Source organism: Osmia bicornis, chromosome 12 (assembly GCF_907164935.1).
Source record: "Osmia bicornis bicornis chromosome 12, iOsmBic2.1, whole genome shotgun sequence".
In the NCBI taxonomy this organism is placed as follows: Eukaryota; Metazoa; Arthropoda; class Insecta; order Hymenoptera; family Megachilidae; genus Osmia; species Osmia bicornis.
In genome coordinates, this window is record NC_060227.1 from 6,934,366 (window position 1) to 6,958,416 (window position 24,051).

A 24,051-nucleotide genomic window follows, 5' to 3' on the forward strand; every position below is an offset into this window, starting at 1 on the left:
TCATTGTCAATTCACGGCAAGAGCAAAAAATTTCAACTCACGTATTTTTAAAGATAACCTAGAATTAATGTGAAAAAACAAAGAGCTAGACTTCTCTTCGGCTATTCTTTCTCTTTTTTGTATTTTCAACACCCGAAAGACAATTTAATTTAATATTTGAAAATAATTTAATCTTACCTGTTGCAGACACGTGCAAAACGAACGAAGCTTCGAAGAGGAATGCTGTACTGCGTCACAAATCGACGCACTCGCTCACACAGCGACGTGTCTGATTGGTCGAAATGAAAGGATACTGAATGAAACAACCAATCACAGCCATTGGTAGAAGTTTCGAAACTATAATGCTAATCGTAAAGGAATTGTTCATGCAATAACTGTCGTCGTGATATGGATAAACTGAAAAATAAAACACTGCAAGGATGAATGAAAAACAAAATTCTTTTTATATTTTAGAAAGATACAACCTCCATTTACTGTTAACTGAATGGTTTATTAACAAAACATGTGATTGCTGTCTGTAATAGGAAAGCCAAAACAATTATACGATACGCTTTTATTTTAAAGTCTTAGATTCGTAAGAGTACAAAATAATACAACATAAAACGACGATTCTCTTTCTCCAGTAACTTTTCTTCACAGCAAAATGTCTGTCTGGCCCTTTAGTCGATCTTGAAGTCGAGACAACACTAACCGTTGTTTTATCATTATAATCGTTCTTAATTGTAACTTAATTCTTGTTCCTTTTCACTCGTACACTTTAAAAAGCAATGAGCACATTTCGTTGATTCAACGCACTTGATAGCCCTTGTCACAAAAATTTTGGATGCGTGTATACTGCATCAGTGTGTGTGTATGAATTAATGCAATTTGTATGTGTGTTCGTGGTGTATGCGTAACACACGCGTGTTTAAGTGTCTTAATGTTAATATTACACACGTACGTGAAGTCTGATGCGTGTAGAAAGTTAACAGCTTAAATACTAAACATTCTGTACGTGTCTGTTCATTTTTTTTCCATATCTCTTACAAATGTCTTTTTAAATTCTTTATTATCATTGCTTCGTCCGAGTATGTACGCGTGGTAACGATTATATTTTTTTTTGTTTTCTTTCGTATATTTACATATAAAATCGAGTTTCTTTTTTGTCTTCCATCCGGCACATTTTGTCGGTCCGTTCTCTCGAACACTTTTAGCACCTAACTGTAAGTAAATAAAGAAGACACTTAATATTATAAAACATTCACTTGATCGTATCATCGATGATCGATTCCAACGTTGAAGAAAAGTATACGCGAAGCTTTTTATCATATAAAAATACGAGATTTGATCCGTGCATTTGTTTGTTTTGTTTCTTAATTTGTGGTAATATTAATACCGTCTATCACGGGAATCCGAACGAGAACGGCGGTCTCGGCTGCGGCTACGAGTCAGAGATCTTCTGCGAGGGCTACGGGACCTTGACCTAAAATATTAAAGAAACATTTTAAACCATTTTCAATAGGATCGATGCGATTATTCATTAATGCACGACTCCCTACTTCGTCTCAAAAATTTGCCAACACTATTGTTATTAGTCCTGTTAGTTCACGGGTAGAAGGTACATGCTCTGTCATTGTTTTTATATTACTTAATAAGGACATCTATAAGATTGAAAAATAACGTGATTATCAAATGCTTTCTAGTAAACACATGAGACGAAACAGAACGTCGCACGTTAAACACATAGGTACGAAAATGATCGCAAGGCAACTGTAATAGAATTAGGACTGGCTAATTCCTATTTGCCTAAGGGGTGATAAAACTAGTTAGACACAATAATTAATACAAAATGACATCTCACCAATAATGAGAAACCAATAAACGAAAGTGGGATTAATTTAGTTAAATTAAATCTTTACAAATAACTGTTATATATGTATACATATAATATGTGTATATATATATATATATATATATATACTAATAAACATATTATTATTATTAATATTATTATGTAAAAAGTGACAGTTCTCTGGTCCAATGTACAAATATTATTATTAAAAATAACTGAAAAAAAAAAAGGAAAAGAAATATTGACCATAGTGTTCCTTGATATGCTTTTACCATCCTTGACCAGCTTGAACATGGTACGAAACATTGGACTACAGAGAACGTGACACCATAATTAAAAAAAAAAAAAGATAAAAAAAGAAAAAGAAAAAAAAGATAAAAAATCTTTGAAAATCGGTGAAATACCAGACAACTGTGAACATGTAGTGGTGGTTGGTGGTGGTGGTACTTGGTTGGGTGGTGGTGGGATGGTGTGTAGGTGGTGATCATTTTGCTTTGCTCAGTCGAAGAGAAGTGGCGGTCGCGTTGTCGGCTAAGTTTAACGTGATGGTTGACGAGTAGTAGTAGTAGTAGCAGTAGTAGTAGTAGTAGTAGAAGTTGGAACGGACGGACGGACTGACGCGCCGAGATTTTGACAGAAGTATTCGTTCATATCGCGTCGGCTGTTCGATGGATTCACGATGCTCCTAGCCGCTAGAGGTTGAGGTAGCCCGAAGAAGTCTTTTTGAAGGGGAACAGACGGACTGACGGACTGACGGACAGCATCGGACTGTCAACTGACGGACGACTTGGCTCCTACCGGTGACTGGTGGTGACTGATGGTGACTGGTTGGGAAGTTAGTGGGCAGGCAGGCTTTTTTTTGTTCAGTTTTGATTGCTAGACTTTTTTTCACGGTGGCTGTAGTAGTAGTAGTAGTAGTAGTAGCAGTAGTAGTAGTGGCGGGGAGACGAGCAGAGCTAGGAGCTGACGCTGGTAGAATCTGCAAACGTCAGTTTTAGCAATATAACTATCAACGTTATCATACTCCTGGCCACTATATCGGTATACACGAGTTCTTTCCTTAATCCAAATTTCACAAAAATCGCACATCTTTGACTTATTTACGATTATAATCCTAGACTGCCCACTCTGATGCGTACAAAAGAAGACTCTACTTGCAGCTGATCGATTAAACTTATATGATGAATGTATCAGTTTCAACTTATCCTTTACGTATACTTATCGTAACGCATTGTGCAGTACGCTAAAACATGGTACTCTAGAGATTTAAGAAGCAAAATAAAATTCAACTTGATGAAAACTAATACAGAAAAATACAATTTGATAAGAGCAAGCTGCTTCGATGCGTGTACGATAAATAAAAGTGACCAAAATACAAAGTGCAACTGAACTATTTGCACATTAGTGCGTTCCAATGTAAAAAAATCACTGCTAATATAAATATTTAATAAAATTCAATATTTAATTTATATTTTATTCGGTATCTGAATGGTTTGAAAAATTTCTAAAAAAATCAAAAATCGTAATTACTTATAAGTAGCTATTAATATGTTTACGTATCTGGAATGCTAGAATCTTCAGATACCGAATAATCTTCTATCTGAAACACTTATAAAGTAAAATCAATCAGATTCTATAATAGCACAATAAGCACTAAAAATAAATTGCTTTGAAATGATAAAATTAACACCAGACACCGTTAATTAATTACTTTCATATGCCACCGGTGCTGCTTTTTTTTATGCACCGAACGAGCTTCGTAGTTGCCAACTAATTCTTGATCTTAAACGTTTTTCTTTTCTTTTTTTTTCGTATGTTTCAAATTATTTCTTCGTCCTCCGTCTACCGCACTATATTCTAGTTTTGTCCTCTCCAACTTATGCCAATCAATTAACAATTACATGACCGCCGATCGTGACAATTACGCAATTCTTAGTGTTCAATACAACTTCAACAAAATTACTCTACATGTTTCTTTCTTTTCTTTTTTATGATACATTGTGATTCTGCGTGCAAAATTGCGATGATCACAATACAAGCGGTACTTGCAAATACCTACTTGTAACTTGCAGATTGGCTGTTCTTGGTAAGGCCCTGAAAATTTCATAAAAAATTATAACATAACGAAAATTTACCTGGAATATCGGCTTATCGGTGATCTGCGCGGACTTCTTGACCAGGACCTACAAAACATTAAGAAAAACTGTTGTATGTTTCAGACTGCTCATTATGTTGCCAATCGCCATGTTTCGCTTTGATTTCTTTCTTTTGTCTACTCGCATCTGAAAATTATGGTTAACAGGACTAGGAAAATCTTACCTTGGATAACGACCCAACGATTTCCTTCGAGGACTTCGAGATCTGGACCTACAAGTTTGTCAAAAAAGATATATGGTACGTGAATCCTGTTGTTTGCTAAGCATTTTCACAAGGAGATTACAATGGGAGCAATATGAGCTCTAAACGAAATTTGCTACCTCTGCCATAGCTAAAACTTTGCCCTAGCATCTCCCGTTTAGGTTTCCCATGCAGTGTATTTGGTTGCTCTTCGGCTAACCGCACGAATATTCACATTCGATATACATTTTCATCATACTGAAACTGTTATTTTTTAAATTATTTCATATAATTTTCATTAAAATCATCTGATATCATTGATCTTGTTATTCATGTAAGAGCACTAGCCAGAAGAGCGGTAAGATCAAATAAATGCAGAATGAAGTATATTGTATCCGCATTCCTATACAAAATAATTAAAAAAAATATCAATTTACAACCGTTGTGCATAAAAAAAAAAGTTCACCGAAACCCGTGCATTATTTCTTGACATTCTTAGTCGATAACTGCACTTTAATACCTACTTGGCGAGACACTTAGCCGTCTGCAGTAGCTCAAATGTTGCTGTAAAATGCGAATCTCCGACATTTAGAGATCTCTTACCTGGAGTATCTTGGACCGGGTCTACGCCCACCACCTCCTCGTCGACTTCTTCCTGAAGACATTTCTACTCTTACTCTGGTTCCACAGCAACGTCTGTTAAACAAAAACATCATTTTTTATTATCAAAATTCATTATCATAACTATTGTAATAACTATACATTTTGAATATTTCACTTACGTTCCATCTAATCCTCTAACTGCATCTTCTGCATCACGTGGATCTTCAAACTCTACAAAGGCAAATCCAGGTGGATTTCTAGCAACCCACACATTCCTAAGTGGGCCGTATTTACTGAATGCAGTTTCAATTTCGTGTTTGCTTGCACTATTTCCCAGGTTGCCGACATATACCTTGCACGAAAGATCCCATTCACGATAACGTGACATTTTTTGTCTGTAAATAATAATAGATTTCTTATTAATATCATTAATGTATTTTCACAACTAAAGTTCGTATCATTTGAATACTGATTTCATCTAAATAGATATTACGTTCTTGAGAAACGTAATTCAATAACAGTAATGAAAATGAATTATCGACACCCACTGTCAGTTTATCTATATTAAAATAATATCGACCGGCGACGAAAGTGCCATTCAGTATAATACTTAAAACACATAAACAAATATGCGTAGTATCAAAATAAGTTTTAGAATCAACTTAATTTTATTACTGTTTATTTACTAACGTTTAAACTACAATGAAAATTTAGATTACAATTACGGTTAGAAAAGAAAGTCGGAATACCGCCATGTTGTACTCTCGACTTACCGCAGTAACGGAGCCCTATTATGACAAACTTAAACAGTTCAATTTAAAACAAAAATATGATACATTACTTGATCTGAAATATTGTAATGATTAAAAAATGGTATTTCTTTCAAGTTTTTATTCATAGAGACATAAAAACATCGCTGAAATATGTCGAAACAGAAACCGACGCCATGTACATTTCGAAGCATTGTCCCCTTTAATCTGCGATATTTATAATTACAAATATGTAGGATTACATCTATTATCGATAAAACATTAGTTTACTTACGTTTTTGATGTGTGAATTTATTTAAAGAATTTTATAATCTTATACACAGAACCGTCTCTTCTAACTGCACAAGCAGCAATGCCCACAAAATGGTGGCGTGTGTAGCGTTAATCTTCTTCCGTGGCCTTCTTTCGAAGATGGCATTGGTGCATGTGTATATTGCTTTCCACATTTTTAGTCAAATGAGAGCTTAATACTATTATTATATTTCTGTATTTTTACATAAATATTAAATTTGCAATGTATATTAATTCATATTTTCTAAATATTAATTTAACTCAATATTCTTTTGAATTTGACAAAAAATTTTAATATTTTACTTTGCTTTAAGTATCAATTATTTATAACTATCATCACACGGAAGCAATACATCTCTAATCTACGAATTTGTTAAATAAAACCACCTTTAATTAGTATCCAAAAATTGTTTATGAAAATCGATAAGTGTTACACATTGACTTGCGTTGTACGGAAAATTAATGGTATACTTTATACTCCCACTACCTACGACATTGCATCAATAATTAAATTTAAAATATAGTAAATAATACATATGTATAACAGACAATCTGATTAAAATAGATATACAAATTTATTTTTATATGTTTTGAATTATAAAAACGTTTAATTATGTACAATTTTACAAGACAGATTTACAGATGTAAAGTATATAATTTTATGATAAAAATATAATGTTAATTAATCCTATACCTTCTATATTAATGAACAAGTCTTTTATAATCAATTTTTTCAAGCTGAACCAAGGGTTTTAGTTGTTCAGCAAAGATTCTCATATCTTCTGCTATTGCATCTTGACCACTTGGTGCTAAGACACTCAATTCTACTAAATAGCTTTGAGATATGGCTTCCATACTTTCAGGCATTTTACCCTGCTGACCCATTTTAAATATCTTAGAAACTGTCACCTTCATTCTGCCTTTACGGAACATGTAACCACGTGCAATGTATTCAAAATCTAATCTACATCCAAGTTCTGTTAAAAAGTCAACAACTGTGTTACTGGTTGCAATATCTAAACTACTTCTAACAATGGTTGGACGTGATTTATCACCCAATTCTGGTTGACCAATATACCGTAATTGCCAAGGCATGTCTTGATAATCCAAAGCTCTCCTTACACGTAAAAGCAATGGTTGCTCTGATGCTCTGAAATATAAATGGTCAAATAATTATATTTTTCTCCTATATACCATATCTATGACTTTATGTTGTGAAGTTATTTTATATACCTAATACTGAAACACATTTCATGATCATTAAAAGTTTCTGGTCCAGTATCAACATTGTCACATAAACCACGTAACCTATGAAGCAATACTTCTACTGCACTATCCAGAACTGATCCTTGTAACAAATACTCTTGGTTTGGAATTATATTAGATTTAAGTGCAGCTGTTAAACTGTCCATTGCTGTACTTATTGGGGCACTCATTTTTAAGGTTGTAAATTTTGCGTGTTTAATAATGTAAGCGTAATAATATATACACCGCAGTTCATCAGAGTCCATAACTCCGAAGACCAGTTTTCGTTCTTTGCGCATCTCCAGTACGCATCTTCGCCCTGATTGGCGATACTCCCAACCTGCGCGTCGCAGTTATGGACTCTGGTGAACTGCGGTATACATAAATAATTGATAAATATTCAATTGAAGAAGTTGATGCCTGAATTCAATCAGTGACTACATATTGCTACATGTCCAACAAGACTAAACATGACTTTATTCTCTAGGGGTCTTGAATTTATGCCTCGAAAGTGAGTGCCATTTACTTTACCCTGCTATAAAAATGAGTGAAGATAACTGCAGACGAAATTCAAATTCTGCATCGGTAAAACAGCCCACGTTTGATCGTCGAGGCCGCTTCACATACACGAGTTGCGAATGAAACGAATGAACTGCGCTCTACTGCAAGTTTTACTAATGTATATACAATACCATTCGACTAAAGTTTTGTACCGTAAAAGACCGTGTTTATTATAAGGTTTAGACGAAATTGAAGATTTGTATTCATTATCAATAACGTATAAAATGAATGTGAAAAATATTTATATTGAATGTAATATAGAAAATTTTCTCTCACAAGGAGTAAAAATAGATTAGTGTGTAACCTTACTACCTTTGTTTTTAAATACCCATTCTTACCGGTCAAATGTTTACTCCCATCGTTATCGTTAGTCGTACATTAACAACTGCTGTAAGATGCAAACGGCGAGTTGTAGTCACGGGAATAGGAATAGTATGTCCTCTTGGAATTGGTGTACAAAATGCCTGGCAAGCTCTCATTAACTCCAAGTCAGGTATTACGAAATTAAGCAAACCCGAATATGAAAAATTACCTTGCAGAGTCGGTAAGAGTTTCATAATTTTTAATTTTTTGAAAGAAAACTTAAATAATTTCTTGTAGATAATATAAAAATGTAATTATTGTTGAATAGCTGCATTAGTACCAAAAGGAGATGGACCTAATCAATTAAATATTGATTCTTACTTTTCAAAAAGTGAGTTACGCACAATGTGTCCTGCTACTGCATATGCATTAATTGCTACAGAGGAGGCATTAAATGATGCAAATTGGAAACCAGAAGCTGAAACAGATAAACAAGATACAGGAGTAGCAGTAGGGATTGGAATGATAGATTTGGTAGATGTATGCACAACATATGAAGCTTTAAAGAAGGGATATAACAAAGTCAGTCCATATTTTATACCAAGAATATTACCAAATATGGCTGCTGGACAGATTAGCATTAAATATGGCTTTCGTGGACCAAATCATTCTGTATCAACAGCATGTGCAACTGGAGCACATGCAATTGGTATGTTAAATCTGAACACAAGTAGAAAATATTATCTGTTAAACAAAATTTTAACATTACAATTTATAGGTGATGCATCTCGTTTTATTCGTGGTGGGGAAACAAGTGTAATGGTATGTGGAGGAGCAGAAGCATGCATTAGCCCTCTTGCTATAGCTGCCTTCTGTAGACTTAGAGCATTAAGCACTAGTAAAAATGATTTTCCATATGAAGCATCAAGGCCGTTTGATAAAAACAGAGATGGGTTTGTAATGGGAGAAGGTGCTGCCATATTAGTATTGGAAGAGTTAAATCATGCACTTGAAAGAAATGCTAAGATTTATGGAGAAGTATTAGGATATGGGTTATCTGGTGATGCAGCACATTTAACTGCACCCAGTGAAGATGGTACTGGTGCTATACTAGCTATGGATAGAGCTGTGAAAGATGCTGGTATAGAAACTGTAGAAATTACTTTTATCAATGCCCATGCAACCTCTACTCCTTTGGGTGATGCTATTGAACTAAAAGCTATAGAATCATTTCTAGGGCAACATAGTAAAAATGTCACTGTGTCTAGTACAAAAGGTGCTCATGGTCATTTGCTGGGAGCAGCAGGAAATTTAGAAGCTATTTTTACTATTCTAGCAATAAGAGATGGCATAATCCCGCCAACATTAAACTTGCATAATTTAGATGTAGAAACGAATTTAAATTTTGTTCCTAATGTAAAAAAGAGCTGGAATTCAACTTCAAAGCGGGTAGCTCTAAAAAATGCTTTTGGTTTTGGAGGGACAAATGCGTGCTTATGTTTTGCACAATACAACGAATAAACGCATTACTACGAAACTACGATACTTCTGTAAATCATAATAACAAACACAACATAACATGAACTAGTCATTCCTCAATGTACATTAATTAATACATACACTGTATCTGCAAGAAACATATGCATAATTTTACTCCTTTATGGTGATATAAAATAATATTAAGCTACGATATAATAGCTCAAATATTTTTTAATATTTTTGTGTAGTATACGACACAAAACTCATGTAATATATTATGTAAAGAAAGACATTTTTATATTATGTATTATTTGTAAAAGATTGTACAGAGAAATGTAATTTGAAATTATATAATACATAGTGGAATGCAATATTTATTTTGTATTGATTACTTTTAATATTTTCTGATTATATCATTATTACATTTATACCCATTTTTGCAGAAAAACAAAATTAAACTTCTGCTTTAAATAAAACAAAATTCTCTTAAAAGTATGTAATAATTAATGAAGTTAACCATCTACACAACAATTGCTTGCTACGTGCAGTTGATTATAATTTGCCATATTTTCATGGCTAATACGTGCTGATAAAAATGATTGTTTAATTATTCAAGCATATAGAAATCAGTCTCATTTAACTCTGAACACTGATGTTCGTTTGTGCATTAATCCGATAATTTGTATTTCCTTGAAACCAGTTTTCAGAGTTAATATTTGACTATGTATATGTATATACTAAATTTCATTCATTTATAATTACATTTCCATCTACAAATGTCTTTTATTTTTATTATGAATTCAACTGCATAGAAAACAACAAAATTCAAGGCATAATTATTTGTTGATACCTCTAGTTTATTAGATGCAATTCTCGCTCGTAGATAAACCATACCATACGATGAAGTTACGATGTACATCTCCAACGGTATTTTATTCACACAGGAAGGTTGACCTCCAATGACAAGTTATCCAAAATACATCTATTGCATTCATGTCTCTCTACTGGCAGTAAATCAATGTAAAAAAAGAAAGATTTTATCCTATTAAGTAACTGTACCTAGTAGGAATTCTTAATTAGGAATGATAAAGGGCTTGTGATGACTGCATAAAATAGCAAAACGTTTTCTAAGTGTCTGACGAAGTTCTTGTCGTTTCTCAAGAACTTGGCACATTCGAGATTTGAATTCCAGAACCTCTTCCGCTGGAATATAACTTTCTTTTTCTTCGTCATCTGATAAGTAGGAATCCTAAGAATAAATTGCGTTAAAAATAAGAATAAAACTTTCAACAGGAACAGAACTAGACCAAACTACACTTACTTCTAACATCTGTGTAAGTGTTAAACCTCCACCCCTTTCTTTAAGTAAAGAGATACTGGAATTGGAATGAACAAGTTTATCAGATGGCCGTATATCATGACAATCTCTTTCATGATTACAACACCCATCACTGCAAGCTACTTCCGATCCTTCCGGAGTACTAGGAAGGGAAGAACTACTAATGTTATGTTCCGACGAATAACCGCAATCTTGTGACGATCGTTCGCTTGAGGAACGACTTTTCCTATCTGAGATTGATAATTCAAACCGTTTTTTCATTTCTATCCACATGTTGTATCTTTTGCTTGGTTTTCCTATCCAAGCATCTACGATGTCTTTAGCCATTGGATCTTTACAACCATCCAAACTGTGCCAGTGGTCAATTTTTTCGGAAAAATCCTGTACATTGAACGATATTTAAATCTTATAACGCACGTTAATTGATGCATAGAGCATGTATCGATACATTGAATTATTACCTTACACGATTCACACGATTCGAAATATTCTTCTTCAGAAAGATTTTTAACGGGAGTATTATTCTTTTTTGTTTGATTTGCAGCAGTTTTTGCCTTTGATTCGGAAGAACCTTTCTTAACTGTAGTTTTTTGCATATTTGATGATTTTTTAGGGAATGCTAACTGAGTTTGACTTTGTGGTTGCGATATACTAGATTTTGATTTCTTTACACAATCTGGACATTTACACGTTGGCGATCTCTTGTTTTTTGGATCTAATACTTGTAACTGGAAAAAGAAAAACTATATTCGTTCGATTTTACTCATAATTACACAAGATAAAAACAGGATACATACCTTATGTCGATCTATATTTTGCGTCGTGGGTTTCAAATCTGCACAAACACAAGGTGTATCACTGTTACCACTTTGCCTTTTGCTTGAACACTGAGGATAGAATTAAGTAAACATATTGATTATGTTCACTAATTTTAGGAGCTTAAATTTATTAAACAATAACGTACATCACATGTATTTTCTTTTTCTTCCGTCTCATAACGACGTTCTTTCTTCTTCTTGCGTTTCAAGCGTAATTTTTCTCGTCGTTGCTGTTTCGCTATTTCTTCTCGTGTCAACTCTTCATAGAGGAGTTCTAGTTGAGAAATACCTTGTTTAACTTCTACAGCCATCTATAAAGTATTCCGTAATTATGAACAAATAAATCTATTAATTTCATAATTCGACAGTTCCAGTAACCATACTTGAAAATTCCTAGACAATGCATCCACTGCAACAGCAGCTAGTACTCTACATACAGTTTCTTCTTCTCTTAATCGCCTATGAACTCTATGCAAACGTTCGGCGACACATATTCCTAAACATGTAAGTACCTCTTCCTGAGCAATTTCCAATGTCTTTGCATGCCGTTCCCTACAGTTCAGAAATATGTATATTATAACTGAATTGTAAGGTGGTGTAGCATGTCATAAAATTTTGTGATCCTGTACCTTCCCATGAGTTCTGGTTGAGCGCGTCCGATAAGGGTACTAATATAATCTGTATTTGTAGGTAAATGTACATGTCTATCGCGTATACAACGTTTAATCCCAGAATATAAAGCAGCAACATAACCCTTCTCCTTTGCTGGTTCAGGTTCTGTTGTTAGCAGTGAAGAAGCCAATAATACCTTTGTACGACATTCGCCACAAAATCTATAATAAAACGGTGATCAAAAATTTTTCTATATGATTGCGTATATGTACGAACCTACCGATGTTTACGCAAATATGTATCGAGAGTGGCCTCAAGAGTATCAGTTTCGATTAAAGCAAGTTCTTGACGACACGGAAGTTCCATACAATCCCATACTTCTTTCCATGCACTGGGAAGTGGTTTCATACGCTGTATTTCTAATGAGTGTAATACACATCTTCTTGACTTTTTATTTCTGGGCTGTCTTTCAACTAAACTATTTAACCTAGTGCTATGGTAAATATTAAAACTGTTAATAAGAAATACATATATAAATATATACATATTGACCCTTTTATTACCTGTGTCCTTGTAACATTGTACAGAGCAATTGTGGTGATTCTAGAACATCATCTTTTATTGACAATAAACCTTCAGGTGTAATTACCAAAGGATCTAATGCTGGATGTCCTGATTTCATGAGGTCATAGAACAATCTCTCAACACTAAATACATCATTTTATTAGGTGGTATACATATGAAACAAATCTATTTTATATCAATATTATTTAAACATTTTATACCTTCTTCTACAACCAACACATGGTACAGCTTGGCCCAAAATTGCAAGCATATCCTTGCAAGTAACTTCAAAGGAAGCTTTAATTTCCTCTTTTGTAAGCATATCAAGTTTTCTAGTAAATTCATCAAACTGTTTACCACGAACTAATGGACTATCACAGATTGCTCCCAAACCATTTATATCCATAATCATCTATAGGAAAAAAAAAGGAAATATTATATTACAAAATTAAATTCATTTTCATGTTTTAATTGAAATAAATTACAATATAATTTTTAATCCAAGTCTATTTTATACTATGTTGTAAGTAAACTAAAGCTCCATCCTATCACAATTATCATTAACTTTATCATTCAGCTATTTATTCCATTTACTTAATAATATCTTATCAAAATATAAGGAGAAAACAAAACATTTTGACACTCTATTCTTTTAAAAGAAAATAATTAAGTTAATAATTATAATAAGAAAACTGCAAAACCAAATTATAAAAGATCTATTAAATCTGTGGACATATAATAGTAACATTTAGCAGTTAGGCAAGGTATAAATATCAAACATAGTATGTCTAATTAATTATGGCATAAGCATGCACTCATTGCCACGTTTAGGTTAAGTCAGAAATATCATAGGATATCATTACGTAAGTCCGATTAGGATTTTAGTTTTCGATAGTTAGAAACGGTTTTTCAAATAAAATGACAAAAGAGTATCGTGCTCACCGTAAGATTTTCATCGACAATCAACGGCATTTGTCTTCGCGTCAAATCGACCGGGTCATCGTCCCGCCAAACATTTACCAGCTTCGCCATCGTTATTCGATTCTCTATTAATAATAATTATATATTGAAATAACGGCTAATACTGTAAACCGTTACGATGCACAATCAGAAGTAATTGTGATTCACTGCCACGACTATGCCAAAAAAATAAGAAGACAGTATCATACGTCTGCCATTTGCAACGAGTGGTTTCTCACTTCCGCCCTGCGTGCATTGTCCCGTTTCCCTCTCTAAGCATCAATTTATCCTTATTTTAATTGCACATACCTGTTTCTAATCACTTTTCGCAGTATATCTTTTGTAGTTCAAAGTTTTATGATATATGTTATTCATAATATTAAATAAAATCTGATGTAGTTAACTGTAATGCGACTAAGTGTATTATGTCTTGAAAGTGATTTGATACACTTACCTACCACGTAGAAAATCATTTGAAATGCAATCAACAAACGTATATTTAGATGCGTATATAATAAAGTATATGTATACGTATGTATGTAACGTAAAAAATACTTAACGGATTAAAAAATATACTACTCGTCGATTTATTTAAGGAAACCTATCACAAACATATCATAGAGCAATTGTATAGTAAGAAAACTTTAGTAGAGTACTTTTACCTCTGTTCGTATGATAATTCTATTGTTTTACTTCTTTTAAAGAAATTTTATGTAACATATTTATTGTACATGCGATAATTGAAAATTTTGTTACATAATATTTTTATTTACGGTGTACGTTGTACCTATGATTTTTAACGAACGTATTTAAAACAACAAAATGATGGTTTTTAAGTATGTTTGGTTATTACCGTTATTTGTATCTGTATATTTACTATATTCAAATGATTATCTAAATGATATCAGACTTGATTCCGTGGAAAAATGGCTAAATATTGTTAAAAATGCTTATACTAATATGAATAAAAACTCGAACTTGGTATTAGATGTTAACCACAAAATGTTTACATCAGATGAACTTAGAAAATATACAAATTTAAAAGATGGTTTGTATATTTCAATATTAGGACATGTTTTTGATGTTACTAAAGGAGAAAAATATTATGGACCTGGTGCAGCTTATCATGGCTTCACTGGTATTATACTTTGTAATAAAATTATGTTGATTATATTTGTAGTACATATCCATATATATTTATAGGTCGTGATGGATCATTAGCATTTATTACAGGACAATTTGATGATAATGGTTTGACAGATGATATCTCTTCATTATCTATGGAACAAATTAAAGCATTAAATGATTGGGTACAATTCTATAATGAAACCTATATTTATAAAGGTACTTAAAGTTTAATTTTGGGTATGATATATAAATATTATTTTATTCTTGATCATATATAAATATTTCTTGAGTAGGAAAGTTAATTGGTAGATATTATAATGAAGATGGTGTACCAACTGAAGAATTTTACAATATACAACAAATATTAATAGAAGCAAAGGAGAAACAGTTTGAGGAAGAACACAAGAAAAGAATGTTTCCACCTTGCAATATAGAGTGGAAACCAGATTCTGGTACTGTAGTATGGTGCTCTAAGAAAAGGTATACATAAGTATAATATATAAAAATATTCATTTCACTGAAATTATTATTTTATTTTTTACAGTGGTGGAATAGAAAGGGACTGGATTGGTGTACCAAGAATGTTGTTTGAATCTCCAAGTTCTAAACAATACAGGTGTGCATGTGTCAAGCTTGATAGTAAAGAGTATGAGGAATCGAAAGGCATGCTTAAAGAATATACTAAATGTCCAAAAACTGCAATAAAGTGTGCTCTGCAAACAAATGATTTATAACAGGCAGAGAGATCCCAAATTAGCAATTGCAGTTTAAACCAAGATAATGAGAAAGTACTATATTTTTTATATATTTTGATACAGTATATTGAGATACAATTGTAAATAATTTTTAATACAAAATACAATATATTTATAAAGAACATTACATTAATTTATTATTTTTATTTTTCAAAAATGGTAAGAATGCTTATAGTTTTTTCATGTTTTCAGTCTTTTTCAGTTTGTGCTGCTTTAAAAGTTCTTTAAATTGTTCATTATTGTTCAACATACAAGTTGCTATATCTTAAGAGCACAAGTTTTTATATTATTGAAAAATATTTCAAATTAAAGATTCTTAATATAATAATACTATATCATGTTACTTAAATGCATACAAAAAAGAACATAATTCAAAATAACATAACATCAAAAGTATGTCAAACTGGAGGTTTTCAGTTCAATCACAAACCATTTTGTTCCATAGCTTAATACTTTCACATTTTTTCATTTTACCTCATTATTAATTTTTGCAGGAGATTCTGCTCTAATATCATTTAGTTTATCAAGCAGCATTTGCATAGATGCTTGTTTTCGTTTAAAATTACTCTTTGATCCAAATACTTTTTTAATTCTTGCTCTTCTTTTCTTTATCTTGGAATCTGAAGGTTTTTGTTTAAATTCGATCATACGTCTATATCTCTTAACACCCATATATAATGTACTTTCATTTGCATCATCTTTTTCCTCAAATATTGTTTCTAAAGTATTTAATTTCCTTTTTAAACTTCCATGTAAGTAATATTCCTTAGTACCTTTTTCTTTTCTATTATTATAATCCATTTGTGTACATGTTCTTTTTCTTGGTCTTAAACTACATCTAATGGTATATACAGAAAATAATTAAATTGTGATATATAATATTAGAAATTTTGTTGTACCTTCTATTAAGACTTTCATTGGAATCAGTTGCTGCCACATTTTTCCTAAATACTGTTCCATGATTAGAAGATGATGAAGTATTTACGGTGAGCATTTCCAAACTAGCCATTATTGCAGGCAAATTAGTATCAGCTATATCATATGTCACTTCTCTAAAAAAGAAAAACATTTACGTTTATAAACAATTCAATTGTTTAAAACTGTGATTATCAGGAGGTATCTATTTATATTATACAAAGTAACTTAACAAATGTAAGCAAACAATTAAAATGACTTTTTATTCCAACATAGTCTTGTATTAATCAGGTAGTATAAACTATTAAAACATACATTGAACAACTGTAAATCTATTTTCATAGATAAATTGTAATTTTAGGGATATTATTCTCAAAAAACATACGTTGTTTCAGCTTGAGTTTCGTCCATATTTAACATTGTCATATGTATATTTTTAATCTTAAATTAATGCTACCATTCACTTATGATCATAATTGATGATCTTCATTGCACCATTCCGTTAAAAGAGATTTGGCAGTATAAAATGTTCAGTAATAACCATGTATCTTTGTGCTTATGAATATCTTGAAATAGTTTTCACGATATGCTCTTGAATTAAAACATTTAGGATCTTTTAGAATTTGGAAATTAATCAGTCATCTATAATATTAAACATCCTTGTTTATTCGCAGCATAAATTAGAAAATGATATTTTCTGGATAAAGCACTGACTACAGTATTAAATGAACAAACATCGCTTTGTTCGCGAGCAGTGTTGAATTTGTGCTTTGAGAACGAACGCCATCTGCTCTATCTTAGGTATTCGTCATATTGTCAATTAAGTCTAGGGATTTTCATTATATCAGAAAAAAGTCACAATAAAAGCAAAGAGGAACAGAATGTTCACTCCCGGGGTTTTGCTTGCACTTAATAAGGTGTTGCTACAGGCAATCAACTCTTTTAAAAAGTATAACCAAAATTACTGTAAAGAAAACTACTACTTAATTAATATTTCTCTTTATTCACTACTTATTTACATATAGCTAGAAACTAAAACAAAATGGATAATGTAAGGAAGCTAAAAAGAATACATTATTCCCCTTTTTTTGGTACCCACAATATGAACGTTTCCGTTGCGATTAGTATTAAAATTTGAAAGCAACTTTAAATTTCTACCAAAAGCGGTGATTGGTCGTCTCATTCCGGTATCCTCCTATTTTGACCAATCAGATTCGTCGTTGTAGGGTAAGTGCACAGAGGTGAGGAGCAGTGCTTCATTCCTCTTCGATACTTTGACGGTTTTGCACGTGTCTGCAACAGGTGAGATTAAATTATCTTCAAATATTAAAATAAACTGTCTTTCGGATGTTAGAAGTACAAAAAACAGAAAGAATAGTCGGGGGGAAGTCTAGATTTCTGATTTTGTGACATTAATTTGTCGTTACCTTTAAAAATACGTGAGCTGACAATTTTTGTTCTTGCTGCGAATTTACAATGAGATTCGTACAACAGAATCTGAATTACTTGCCCCTTATATCAATAATTTCTGAAACACTATTGCATTTGTTTCATGTTTTTCATACATTCTTCCCATAATTTATTGTTACAAATTGTGATAATTGGTTTTCTCGTTTTGAACTATTCTACTGATACATATACGAATTAAAATAATATTTTTATCATTTATTCTGTTTTTATAACGATAATTTACCAAATACCACCAATATCTTATGCTTTTTGTACTTTCTTTTCTATATTTTGGTACTTCAAGTTGAAAAATGTAATCTTGAATTCATTTCAATATGGCGTCGATAATTTTCGATGAACCTTTCCTTTACTTTAATATTAAAGTTTAGTAAAGCAATTTGAAGTTTCTACCAATGACTGTGATTGGTCGTCCCATTCCAACGTTCTTCCATTTCGACCAATCAGAGACGTTGTTTAGAGGGTGAGCACGCCGGTGTGGCGTCGTGCTTCATTCTTCTTCGAAGCTTCGTCCGTTTTGCACGTGTTACAACAAGTATCATTAAATTGTGTTAATTATAAAATAAAATTGTGTTTCGGGTGTTAGAAGTGCCAAAACCAGAAAGAATAGCCGAAGAGAAGTCTAGATTTCCGGCGTTTTCTTTAAAAACACGTGAGTTGAAATTTGTTGCTCCTGTCATGAATTGACAATGAGATTGGTACAACAGAATCTGAATGATTTTCCTTTTATATCAATTCTTTCTGCAATATTATTACATTTTTTATGTTTTCAATACATTGTTCCCATAATTTATTGTTGTAAACTGTGCTAATAGATTTCCCCGTTTTCGACTATTATGCCGATATAGATACGAGTTAAAATAATATATTTTCCTTTTATTCTGCTTTTATATCGATAATTTCTTAAGTATCAATAATATCTTATGCTTTTTTCTACTATTTTTCCTATGTTTTGGTGCATTAAGTTGAGAAAAGTGATCTTGACTTTATTTCAATATGGCGTCGATAATCTTCAATACTTTTTCGCGGGAAATTCAAATGTCTCACTTATTCCACTCATTGTTCGAACTTCCGTATTTGTTAATTATCGTATTATCTCTATTCAAAATCAACTTTTATACAGAGATTAACGCGTTTAATAACATAATAGAATTAAAAAAAATTTTTTCAAAAATGTATATACTGAAATGTATATACTGAAAATGTATAGCTGAATATACACGATGTATGGTAATTTATTATGGTAAATTTAAAATATCACCAATGTAATATTATCGTTTGATTAATTACAGAATGATGTCAACACTTCACATTGATCTACTGAGGAGACCATCCGCCGGGTGCTTTCTTTCAATTATGTCTTTCAATAGCTGTTCACCAGTTCGGTGAGTCCTAAAAATCAAAAATTTGATACGTATCGCGGCTGGAACCTGATAAAGCTTACGTGGTTTATTCGCGAATTTTGAGAATGAACGAATTGAATAGCGTAAATTATTGTTGTAACTATTGAAATTTATTATTTTCATCACTTTTACGCGTGGATATCTTCTATAATTTTGTTCAATTTCTATTATTACAATTTATTTCTTCACTTTTTGGTCGATAAAGTAGTTGCCCTATGCATGCCTTTGCGAGGTGTGGTAAAAGATGAATTGGTAAGACAGGGACCCTCAAAATCATTACCTTTGAAAAATAAAAGCATGACTAGTCTTTTAGCAAATTAGAAAGCTATTATACTCATTGTATTATGATCATGAAACATTTTCCGGCTGTTAGAATGGTTTAGAAACAAAAATAGCAATTTTCGGTTCTGTTATCTTTTCTCCCCAGTGTTAGATGGTGCTAGGAACACCGTTTCTAAAAGCACGCGGTAATTCCACATTCAAATTATATGTACGAACCATTTAAACATTATTTTATCTTTTATTATACAAACAAATTCATCAAATCCCTTGAAAGAAATCACGTTTCAGTTCGTTCATACCACTTCATTTTTTAAGAAAGATTTCAAACGTCGTTTTGTTTCGTTTTCTGCCACATCTTGCCGTATCTGAGAGAAAATATTAAAAGATGTTCTGAATTAACAGTACTTAATTATGTTTGTTGTATCATAAGAAGTTTAACATGGTACTATATATAGAATTAAAATAAGAGAAAACTATATGTAATTGCAAACCTTAGCAAGAAGGGGACCAGTCAATTTATCCGGGACTGCATCATTATTTTCAATTTCTTCTTGCTCGCGTGTCACGTTTGTTTTCGAATATACTGTTCCCCGCGTCAAGAATTTAATGCAATCACGCGAGAGGGCCGGTGCAATTAACGCCGCGAGAGGAACACTTTCATTAATTAAACCTGCGTAACAATCGCGCACGAATTGATAAATTGAGAAAACCGGCAATCAAGAATTAATTGAAGACAATCGAACCTTGATTGTTAATTTTTCTGCACTTAAGAGAGGCACACATTTGTCCCACTAGAATTCTTTGCGGGTTCGTCATTCTTCGCAATATTACATGATCTGCGTCTGAATGCCCATGATCTCGGGCAGTTTTCCAAGTCTGCAACCACGTGGAATAGAAAAAATATTCCTTATCAGATCTTTCCCCTTTGAATATTTCAAACTTTCAAATGCATTCGTGTCGATGCAATAACATTACATCCTTTTATCCTTCTTCCTTTTTAATATAAAACCTACTTTGAAATTCGAAGTGCGTTTCGACAGAATACTTCCTGAAATTCTCGATCTGGATTTCTCGATGCCTTTTATCTTGGAGTTTTTCCTCCAGCTCTGTCTATTCTGTGTTTCCGAAGTTTCCATAACGTTATCTTCTCGTGATCTATTTGCAATGCAATTCTCGCCTTCAGAAAAAAACGATCTTATGTATTAGAGCATTATTACCCATGGTATAAATTAGCATCTAATACATTCTTCTATCAGTTTCCTTACCGGAATTCTGTTCCACTCGGTGCTTCAATGAATCATGTTTTTTATTAGAAATTTTCTGAAGGCTTGTACATTTTTTTCTTGAGCAATTTTTATTTTCACTCGTACTGGAAGAGTATTCGTCTTGTTCGAAAAACATTTTTGGTCTGCAAGATTGAAAACAAGATAGGTATAGGAACGATTAAAAATAAATTACTAATTTTCACGCGAAACCAATAATATAATTATTACGAGAAGGTTTCTGCATTCTCCTTTCCAACCGTTCTTTCATTTGGAGCAGAAGCATGTTCTCTTGGATTCCTATTGATCCGAGTCGTTTTTTTCGTGTCGTCAAATATGTTATTTCGTATCTCGGCGATCAAGGAATCGAACGGTGGAATCGACGGTATTTCCAGGGTCAAAGCTATTATTTCCTTCTTTAGAATTCCTTCGAAACGAAAATCTATTTCATTCGCCACGGTCGCGGCTGAAACGACGTAGCTCTCCGGCGAGGATACTAGCGACTGACCTAACAACGACTGTGCAAATTTCAATATCTCCGAACGCATCAACATTTTTCTCATTTTTTCCGTGTCCTTTGCCATTTCAATTATCCTCCTCGATTTTTCTGGGTTCACTCTCTCAAGAACCTCGATCACAGTCTGCACCAATGCCTGCAGCTGATAATTCACAAGAATCGGCACAATCATGTAATCTTTGTTACTAAATTCCATCGATTGTACTGGTGCATTTAGATAAATACACTTTTTCAATGATTTCGTTAAGTCTAGATTGCAAGAAATAACAGAATTCGACGACGGACGACTGTCGAACATGCTATGGAACGTAGATTTGATGCTCGGAGTTTTGGACGGTCCCTTGGTGAAACTAGATTTTATAGTAATAAGATCTTTCGTTGAGACATCGAAGTTCTTTCTTCGTTTTGATTTCAACATTGTAATACCGTGATCGAGCTTGAACGAGCCAATCGCGGATTTCCTGGACGGACTTCTGATCGATCTCGTGATCCAATTTCTATTGGACATATTCGTCGTCACTCTGCTTGCAAGATCATCCTCGTCGTCATCTAGGTGGAAGGACAGACTGTTCTCGTCCAATCCATTTAGCTCCATGTTGCAACGATTAAATTTTTTTCTTGCCACACCTTCGGCAAGTGCTTGCTTGATTCTCAACTCGTGAGAAGCACCCAACAACGAGTAAACGTGAGGTGCTACCGATGTTTTTTCAAGAGTACGTATCGTTATTCTAGTAGTTGGTTTACCACCCCCAAAATCAGCATTATCCTCCACGTATTGTTTATACTTTTCCTCAAACTCGCGGATGGTTTGTTCCTCCAAACACTGTTTCGTTGGATTCTCATGGAGTTTCATATCTTTTGAGTCTTCCTGAAGATCCACCACGTAACATGGTAAAATGTTGTTCCAAGCGCCAGAGAAATGTTTATTCTTAGCTTAAAACAATGATAGAGTTGTTTATTATTGTTTACAAGACCCTCTTGTTTATGTACCTTTCTCTAATAGTGATGCTACAGGTTTAATCGCGGAGGGATCGTTGTTGTTACACATTACACTGTGGGCAGTGAACAGATGGAGGCAAAGGAGTTTGTCAATATCTACTTCGTCTTTGGTGAACACTATGGAGCGTACGAACTCGTAGGAATCTTTCGTTGTTTGCTGCTTGATAGGTCGACCGACTTGTTTGATCGCGCCAGTGCAATGATAGCAAAATCCAGGGTTATGGGTTTCGTACATGCGCACGTCAATAGCCTGCAGTCAATTACTGTGTTGGCAATTAATAGATCGGGAGATTAGACGGGAGAGCCGCGTTAGAGACGAAACGAAAATGATTTCAGCGATCTTACGTTCGATCCAGCTGATTGTTCAGAAATTTTTAGATTCCTCCGTCGTGTACGAAACCGATGCATCACAGTCTCGATCATCCTCAAGTCCGACTTTTCTACCTTCTCCAGTATCTCGAGTTCTTGCTCAAGCCTTTGACGGCTAATCTCGTTCTGCTTAACAAGCCTATCCTGCACCGTCGAGTTGGATTTCATGGTTGTCGGTGCTTATTACTCTTCGCGGTTCTTATCAAATCAATCGCGATAAGGACGGTTATCAATTTCATACGCGATCATTTTGGAAAACGTAAGAATCTTAACCAAAATTCGTTATATTTCTTTTTTATTTCAACAGCTCTCGATCTTCATTTCAGAGCACACTGTAATTCGTGCGGAATTCGTAACGATGAAAGGATAAAAATTCGGTTAACCGCGAATTCTACGGTGTCTGTTACATAACGAAATTAAAATACTTGGCACGACTTGCCCAGAAATGAACTTTTGTAACAGGCTTTCGTTATTTATAGGCTAAAGAATTTATTTACCGAGAGCGAACATAGTGACGGTGACTTTGCGTCGTTGGAACGGCTACGGTCTCGACATAACAAGTGCAAATACATACTAATCATGCCAATTGTAATCGATTGCTTTTATACCTATTCGATATCGTCAAACATCCGCGTCAGAAGAACAACAGCTTCCGTGTATTCGAAAACTGTTATGTTCCTGAACGAAAGGGGCTTTGTATCGTATATATAAATCGATTTTGTCCTCCCAGGCATTGATTGACACGGTTCATAAATAATACAGGAGGGGAATAAGTGTCGTAACCTATCTGCGCACAATCGATCGTTAACACAGACTTTCAAGAGAATTGCTGACTTTCGAAAATTTCACTGCTCTCTTATCTAGATCCAATGAGCCTAATTAAAAGAAACTATGTCGTATACATTGTATGGAATTTGAAGTTTCGTTAACGTTGGAATTAGCCGGCAATTATGGTAACGTTCGCGCACAGGATATTTTCGATTAAGAAATCGAATCGATATGAGATAATCGAAGAGAAAAAACGCGGTAAGGTGCGAAACAACGCCATTATTTCCCTGTAATTGGTGGAACGGTTTAGCGCCACGTAATACGGCGTCGCTGATTGGTCGGATGGTCGGTTAGATTAGTCGAAATTGATCGCGTCAGTGTATCCTCGTCCAGGAAGGGTGCAAGTTGGGTCTGATTCTCGGAACGCGCGTTTTGTTTACGTGAAGTTTCGTAAACATTCGAAGAAAACAAGA

The 24,051-nt window shown here is 33.4% G+C and overlaps 7 protein-coding genes across 13 annotated transcripts; 2 read left to right on the plus strand and 5 right to left on the minus strand.

The window, feature by feature from the left end:
- Window positions 1-538: 538 nt before the first annotated feature.
- LOC114880186 (RNA-binding protein 1) lies at window positions 539-5,960 on the minus strand. 5 transcript variants are annotated; one of them, XM_029195903.2, is made up of 7 exons: window positions 5,816-5,960; window positions 4,951-5,166; window positions 4,772-4,864; window positions 4,151-4,198; window positions 3,967-4,014; window positions 1,376-1,462; window positions 539-1,200 (listed from the first exon to the last, which is right to left on the minus strand). In XM_029195903.2, exons 2-7 carry the CDS (start codon window positions 5,157-5,159, stop codon window positions 1,197-1,199), a joined length of 489 nt encoding a protein of 162 aa, XP_029051736.1. In that variant the 5' UTR covers window positions 5,160-5,166; window positions 5,816-5,960; the 3' UTR covers window positions 539-1,196. The 5 variants fall into 5 exon arrangements, with proteins under 5 accessions (XP_029051736.1, XP_029051739.1, XP_046144054.1 ...); XM_046288098.1 differs by lacking the exon at window positions 539-1,200 and having other exon boundaries at window positions 1,369-1,462; XM_029195905.2 differs by lacking the exons at window positions 539-1,200; window positions 1,376-1,462 and adding an exon at window positions 2,431-2,810.
- Window positions 5,961-6,383: 423 nt separating this feature from the next.
- Window positions 6,384-7,425, minus strand: LOC114880188 (mediator of RNA polymerase II transcription subunit 18). Its single transcript, XM_029195911.1, has 2 exons — window positions 7,066-7,425; window positions 6,384-6,982 (listed from the first exon to the last, which is right to left on the minus strand). Exons 1-2 carry the CDS (start codon window positions 7,374-7,376, stop codon window positions 6,535-6,537), a joined length of 759 nt encoding a protein of 252 aa, XP_029051744.1. The 5' UTR covers window positions 7,377-7,425; the 3' UTR covers window positions 6,384-6,534.
- Window positions 7,426-7,477: 52 nt separating this feature from the next.
- On the plus strand, window positions 7,478-9,793 carry LOC114880187 (3-oxoacyl-[acyl-carrier-protein] synthase, mitochondrial). Its single transcript, XM_029195909.2, has 3 exons — window positions 7,478-8,182; window positions 8,270-8,650; window positions 8,720-9,793. Exons 1-3 carry the CDS (start codon window positions 7,984-7,986, stop codon window positions 9,460-9,462), a joined length of 1,323 nt encoding a protein of 440 aa, XP_029051742.2. The 5' UTR covers window positions 7,478-7,983; the 3' UTR covers window positions 9,463-9,793.
- A 463-nt stretch (window positions 9,794-10,256) lies between these two features.
- LOC114880184 (gametogenetin-binding protein 2-like) lies at window positions 10,257-14,248 on the minus strand. 2 transcript variants are annotated; one of them, XM_029195900.2, is made up of 12 exons: window positions 14,168-14,248; window positions 13,696-13,799; window positions 12,975-13,165; window positions 12,753-12,896; window positions 12,470-12,682; window positions 12,207-12,410; window positions 11,961-12,129; window positions 11,724-11,888; window positions 11,557-11,646; window positions 11,221-11,487; window positions 10,742-11,140; window positions 10,257-10,669 (listed from the first exon to the last, which is right to left on the minus strand). In XM_029195900.2, the coding sequence occupies exons 1-12, from the start codon at window positions 14,184-14,186 to the stop codon at window positions 10,493-10,495; spliced, it is 2,142 nt and encodes a 713-aa protein (XP_029051733.1). In that variant the 5' UTR covers window positions 14,187-14,248; the 3' UTR covers window positions 10,257-10,492. The 2 variants fall into 2 exon arrangements, with proteins under 2 accessions (XP_029051733.1, XP_029051734.1); XM_029195901.2 differs by lacking the exon at window positions 14,168-14,248 and adding an exon at window positions 14,023-14,161.
- A 287-nt stretch (window positions 14,249-14,535) lies between these two features.
- Window positions 14,536-15,668, plus strand: LOC114880185 (neuferricin). Of its 2 annotated transcripts, none has more exons than XM_046288097.1 (4): window positions 14,536-14,761; window positions 14,917-15,057; window positions 15,135-15,321; window positions 15,386-15,668. In XM_046288097.1, exons 1-4 carry the CDS (start codon window positions 14,536-14,538, stop codon window positions 15,573-15,575), a joined length of 744 nt encoding a protein of 247 aa, XP_046144053.1. In that variant the 3' UTR covers window positions 15,576-15,668. The 2 variants fall into 2 exon arrangements, with proteins under 2 accessions (XP_046144053.1, XP_029051735.1); XM_029195902.2 differs by having other exon boundaries at window positions 14,536-14,851; window positions 15,386-15,667.
- A 91-nt stretch (window positions 15,669-15,759) lies between these two features.
- On the minus strand, window positions 15,760-17,294 carry LOC114880183. The gene is made up of 3 exons (XM_029195898.2): window positions 16,897-17,294; window positions 16,496-16,648; window positions 15,760-16,434 (listed from the first exon to the last, which is right to left on the minus strand). Exons 1-3 carry the CDS (start codon window positions 16,935-16,937, stop codon window positions 16,062-16,064), a joined length of 567 nt encoding a protein of 188 aa, XP_029051731.1. The 5' UTR covers window positions 16,938-17,294; the 3' UTR covers window positions 15,760-16,061.
- A 2,290-nt stretch (window positions 17,295-19,584) lies between these two features.
- Window positions 19,585-23,355, minus strand: LOC114880193. Its single transcript, XM_046288188.1, is given in 6 exon segments — window positions 19,585-20,028; window positions 20,155-20,333; window positions 20,407-20,539; window positions 20,677-20,840; window positions 21,122-22,375; window positions 22,433-23,355. Coding segments are annotated over 6 exon segments (2,046 nt in total). The 5' UTR covers window positions 22,677-23,355; the 3' UTR covers window positions 19,585-19,956.
- Window positions 23,356-24,051: the final 696 nt, after the last annotated feature.

Excerpts from the sequence above, each read along its gene's own strand:
- LOC114880186 (XM_046288098.1), bottom strand. The coding sequence starts at position 5,159 with ATGTCACGTTATCGTGAATGGGATCTTTCGTGCAAGGTATATGTCGGC. Across the intron at positions 4,865-4,950 it reads GTTAGAGGATTAGATGGAAC|ACGTTGCTGTGGAACCAGAG; the intron begins GTAAGTGAAATA and ends TTTGTTTAACAG. Across the intron at positions 4,199-4,771 it reads CCCGGTCCAAGATACTCCAG|GTCCAGATCTCGAAGTCCTC; the intron begins GTAAGAGATCTC and ends ACAAACTTGTAG.
- LOC114880188 (XM_029195911.1), bottom strand. The coding sequence starts at position 7,376 with ATGCGCAAAGAACGAAAACTGGTCTTCGGAGTTATGGACTCTGATGAA. Across the intron at positions 6,983-7,065 it reads GAAATGTGTTTCAGTATTAG|AGCATCAGAGCAACCATTGC; the intron begins GTATATAAAATA and ends TTTATATTTCAG.
- LOC114880187 (XM_029195909.2), top strand. The coding sequence starts at position 7,984 with ATGTTTACTCCCATCGTTATCGTTAGTCGTACATTAACAACTGCTGTA. Across the intron at positions 8,183-8,269 it reads AAAATTACCTTGCAGAGTCG|CTGCATTAGTACCAAAAGGA; the intron begins GTAAGAGTTTCA and ends ATTGTTGAATAG. Across the intron at positions 8,651-8,719 it reads AACTGGAGCACATGCAATTG|GTGATGCATCTCGTTTTATT; the intron begins GTATGTTAAATC and ends TACAATTTATAG.
- LOC114880184 (XM_029195900.2), bottom strand. Across the intron at positions 12,897-12,974 it reads TGTGTTGGTTGTAGAAGAAG|TGTTGAGAGATTGTTCTATG; the intron begins GTATAAAATGTT and ends TGATGTATTTAG. Across the intron at positions 12,683-12,752 it reads ACAATGTTACAAGGACACAG|CACTAGGTTAAATAGTTTAG; the intron begins GTAATAAAAGGG and ends TATTTACCATAG.
- LOC114880185 (XM_029195902.2), top strand. The coding sequence starts at position 14,536 with ATGATGGTTTTTAAGTATGTTTGGTTATTACCGTTATTTGTATCTGTA. Across the intron at positions 14,852-14,916 it reads AGCTTATCATGGCTTCACTG|GTCGTGATGGATCATTAGCA; the intron begins GTATTATACTTT and ends ATATATTTATAG. Across the intron at positions 15,058-15,134 it reads TGAAACCTATATTTATAAAG|GAAAGTTAATTGGTAGATAT; the intron begins GTACTTAAAGTT and ends TTTCTTGAGTAG.
- LOC114880183 (XM_029195898.2), bottom strand. The coding sequence starts at position 16,937 with ATGACAATGTTAAATATGGACGAAACTCAAGCTGAAACAAC. Across the intron at positions 16,649-16,896 it reads GAAACTCAAGCTGAAACAAC|AGAAGTGACATATGATATAG; the intron begins GTATGTTTTTTG and ends TTTCTTTTTTAG. Across the intron at positions 16,435-16,495 it reads AATGAAAGTCTTAATAGAAG|ATGTAGTTTAAGACCAAGAA; the intron begins GTACAACAAAAT and ends ATATACCATTAG.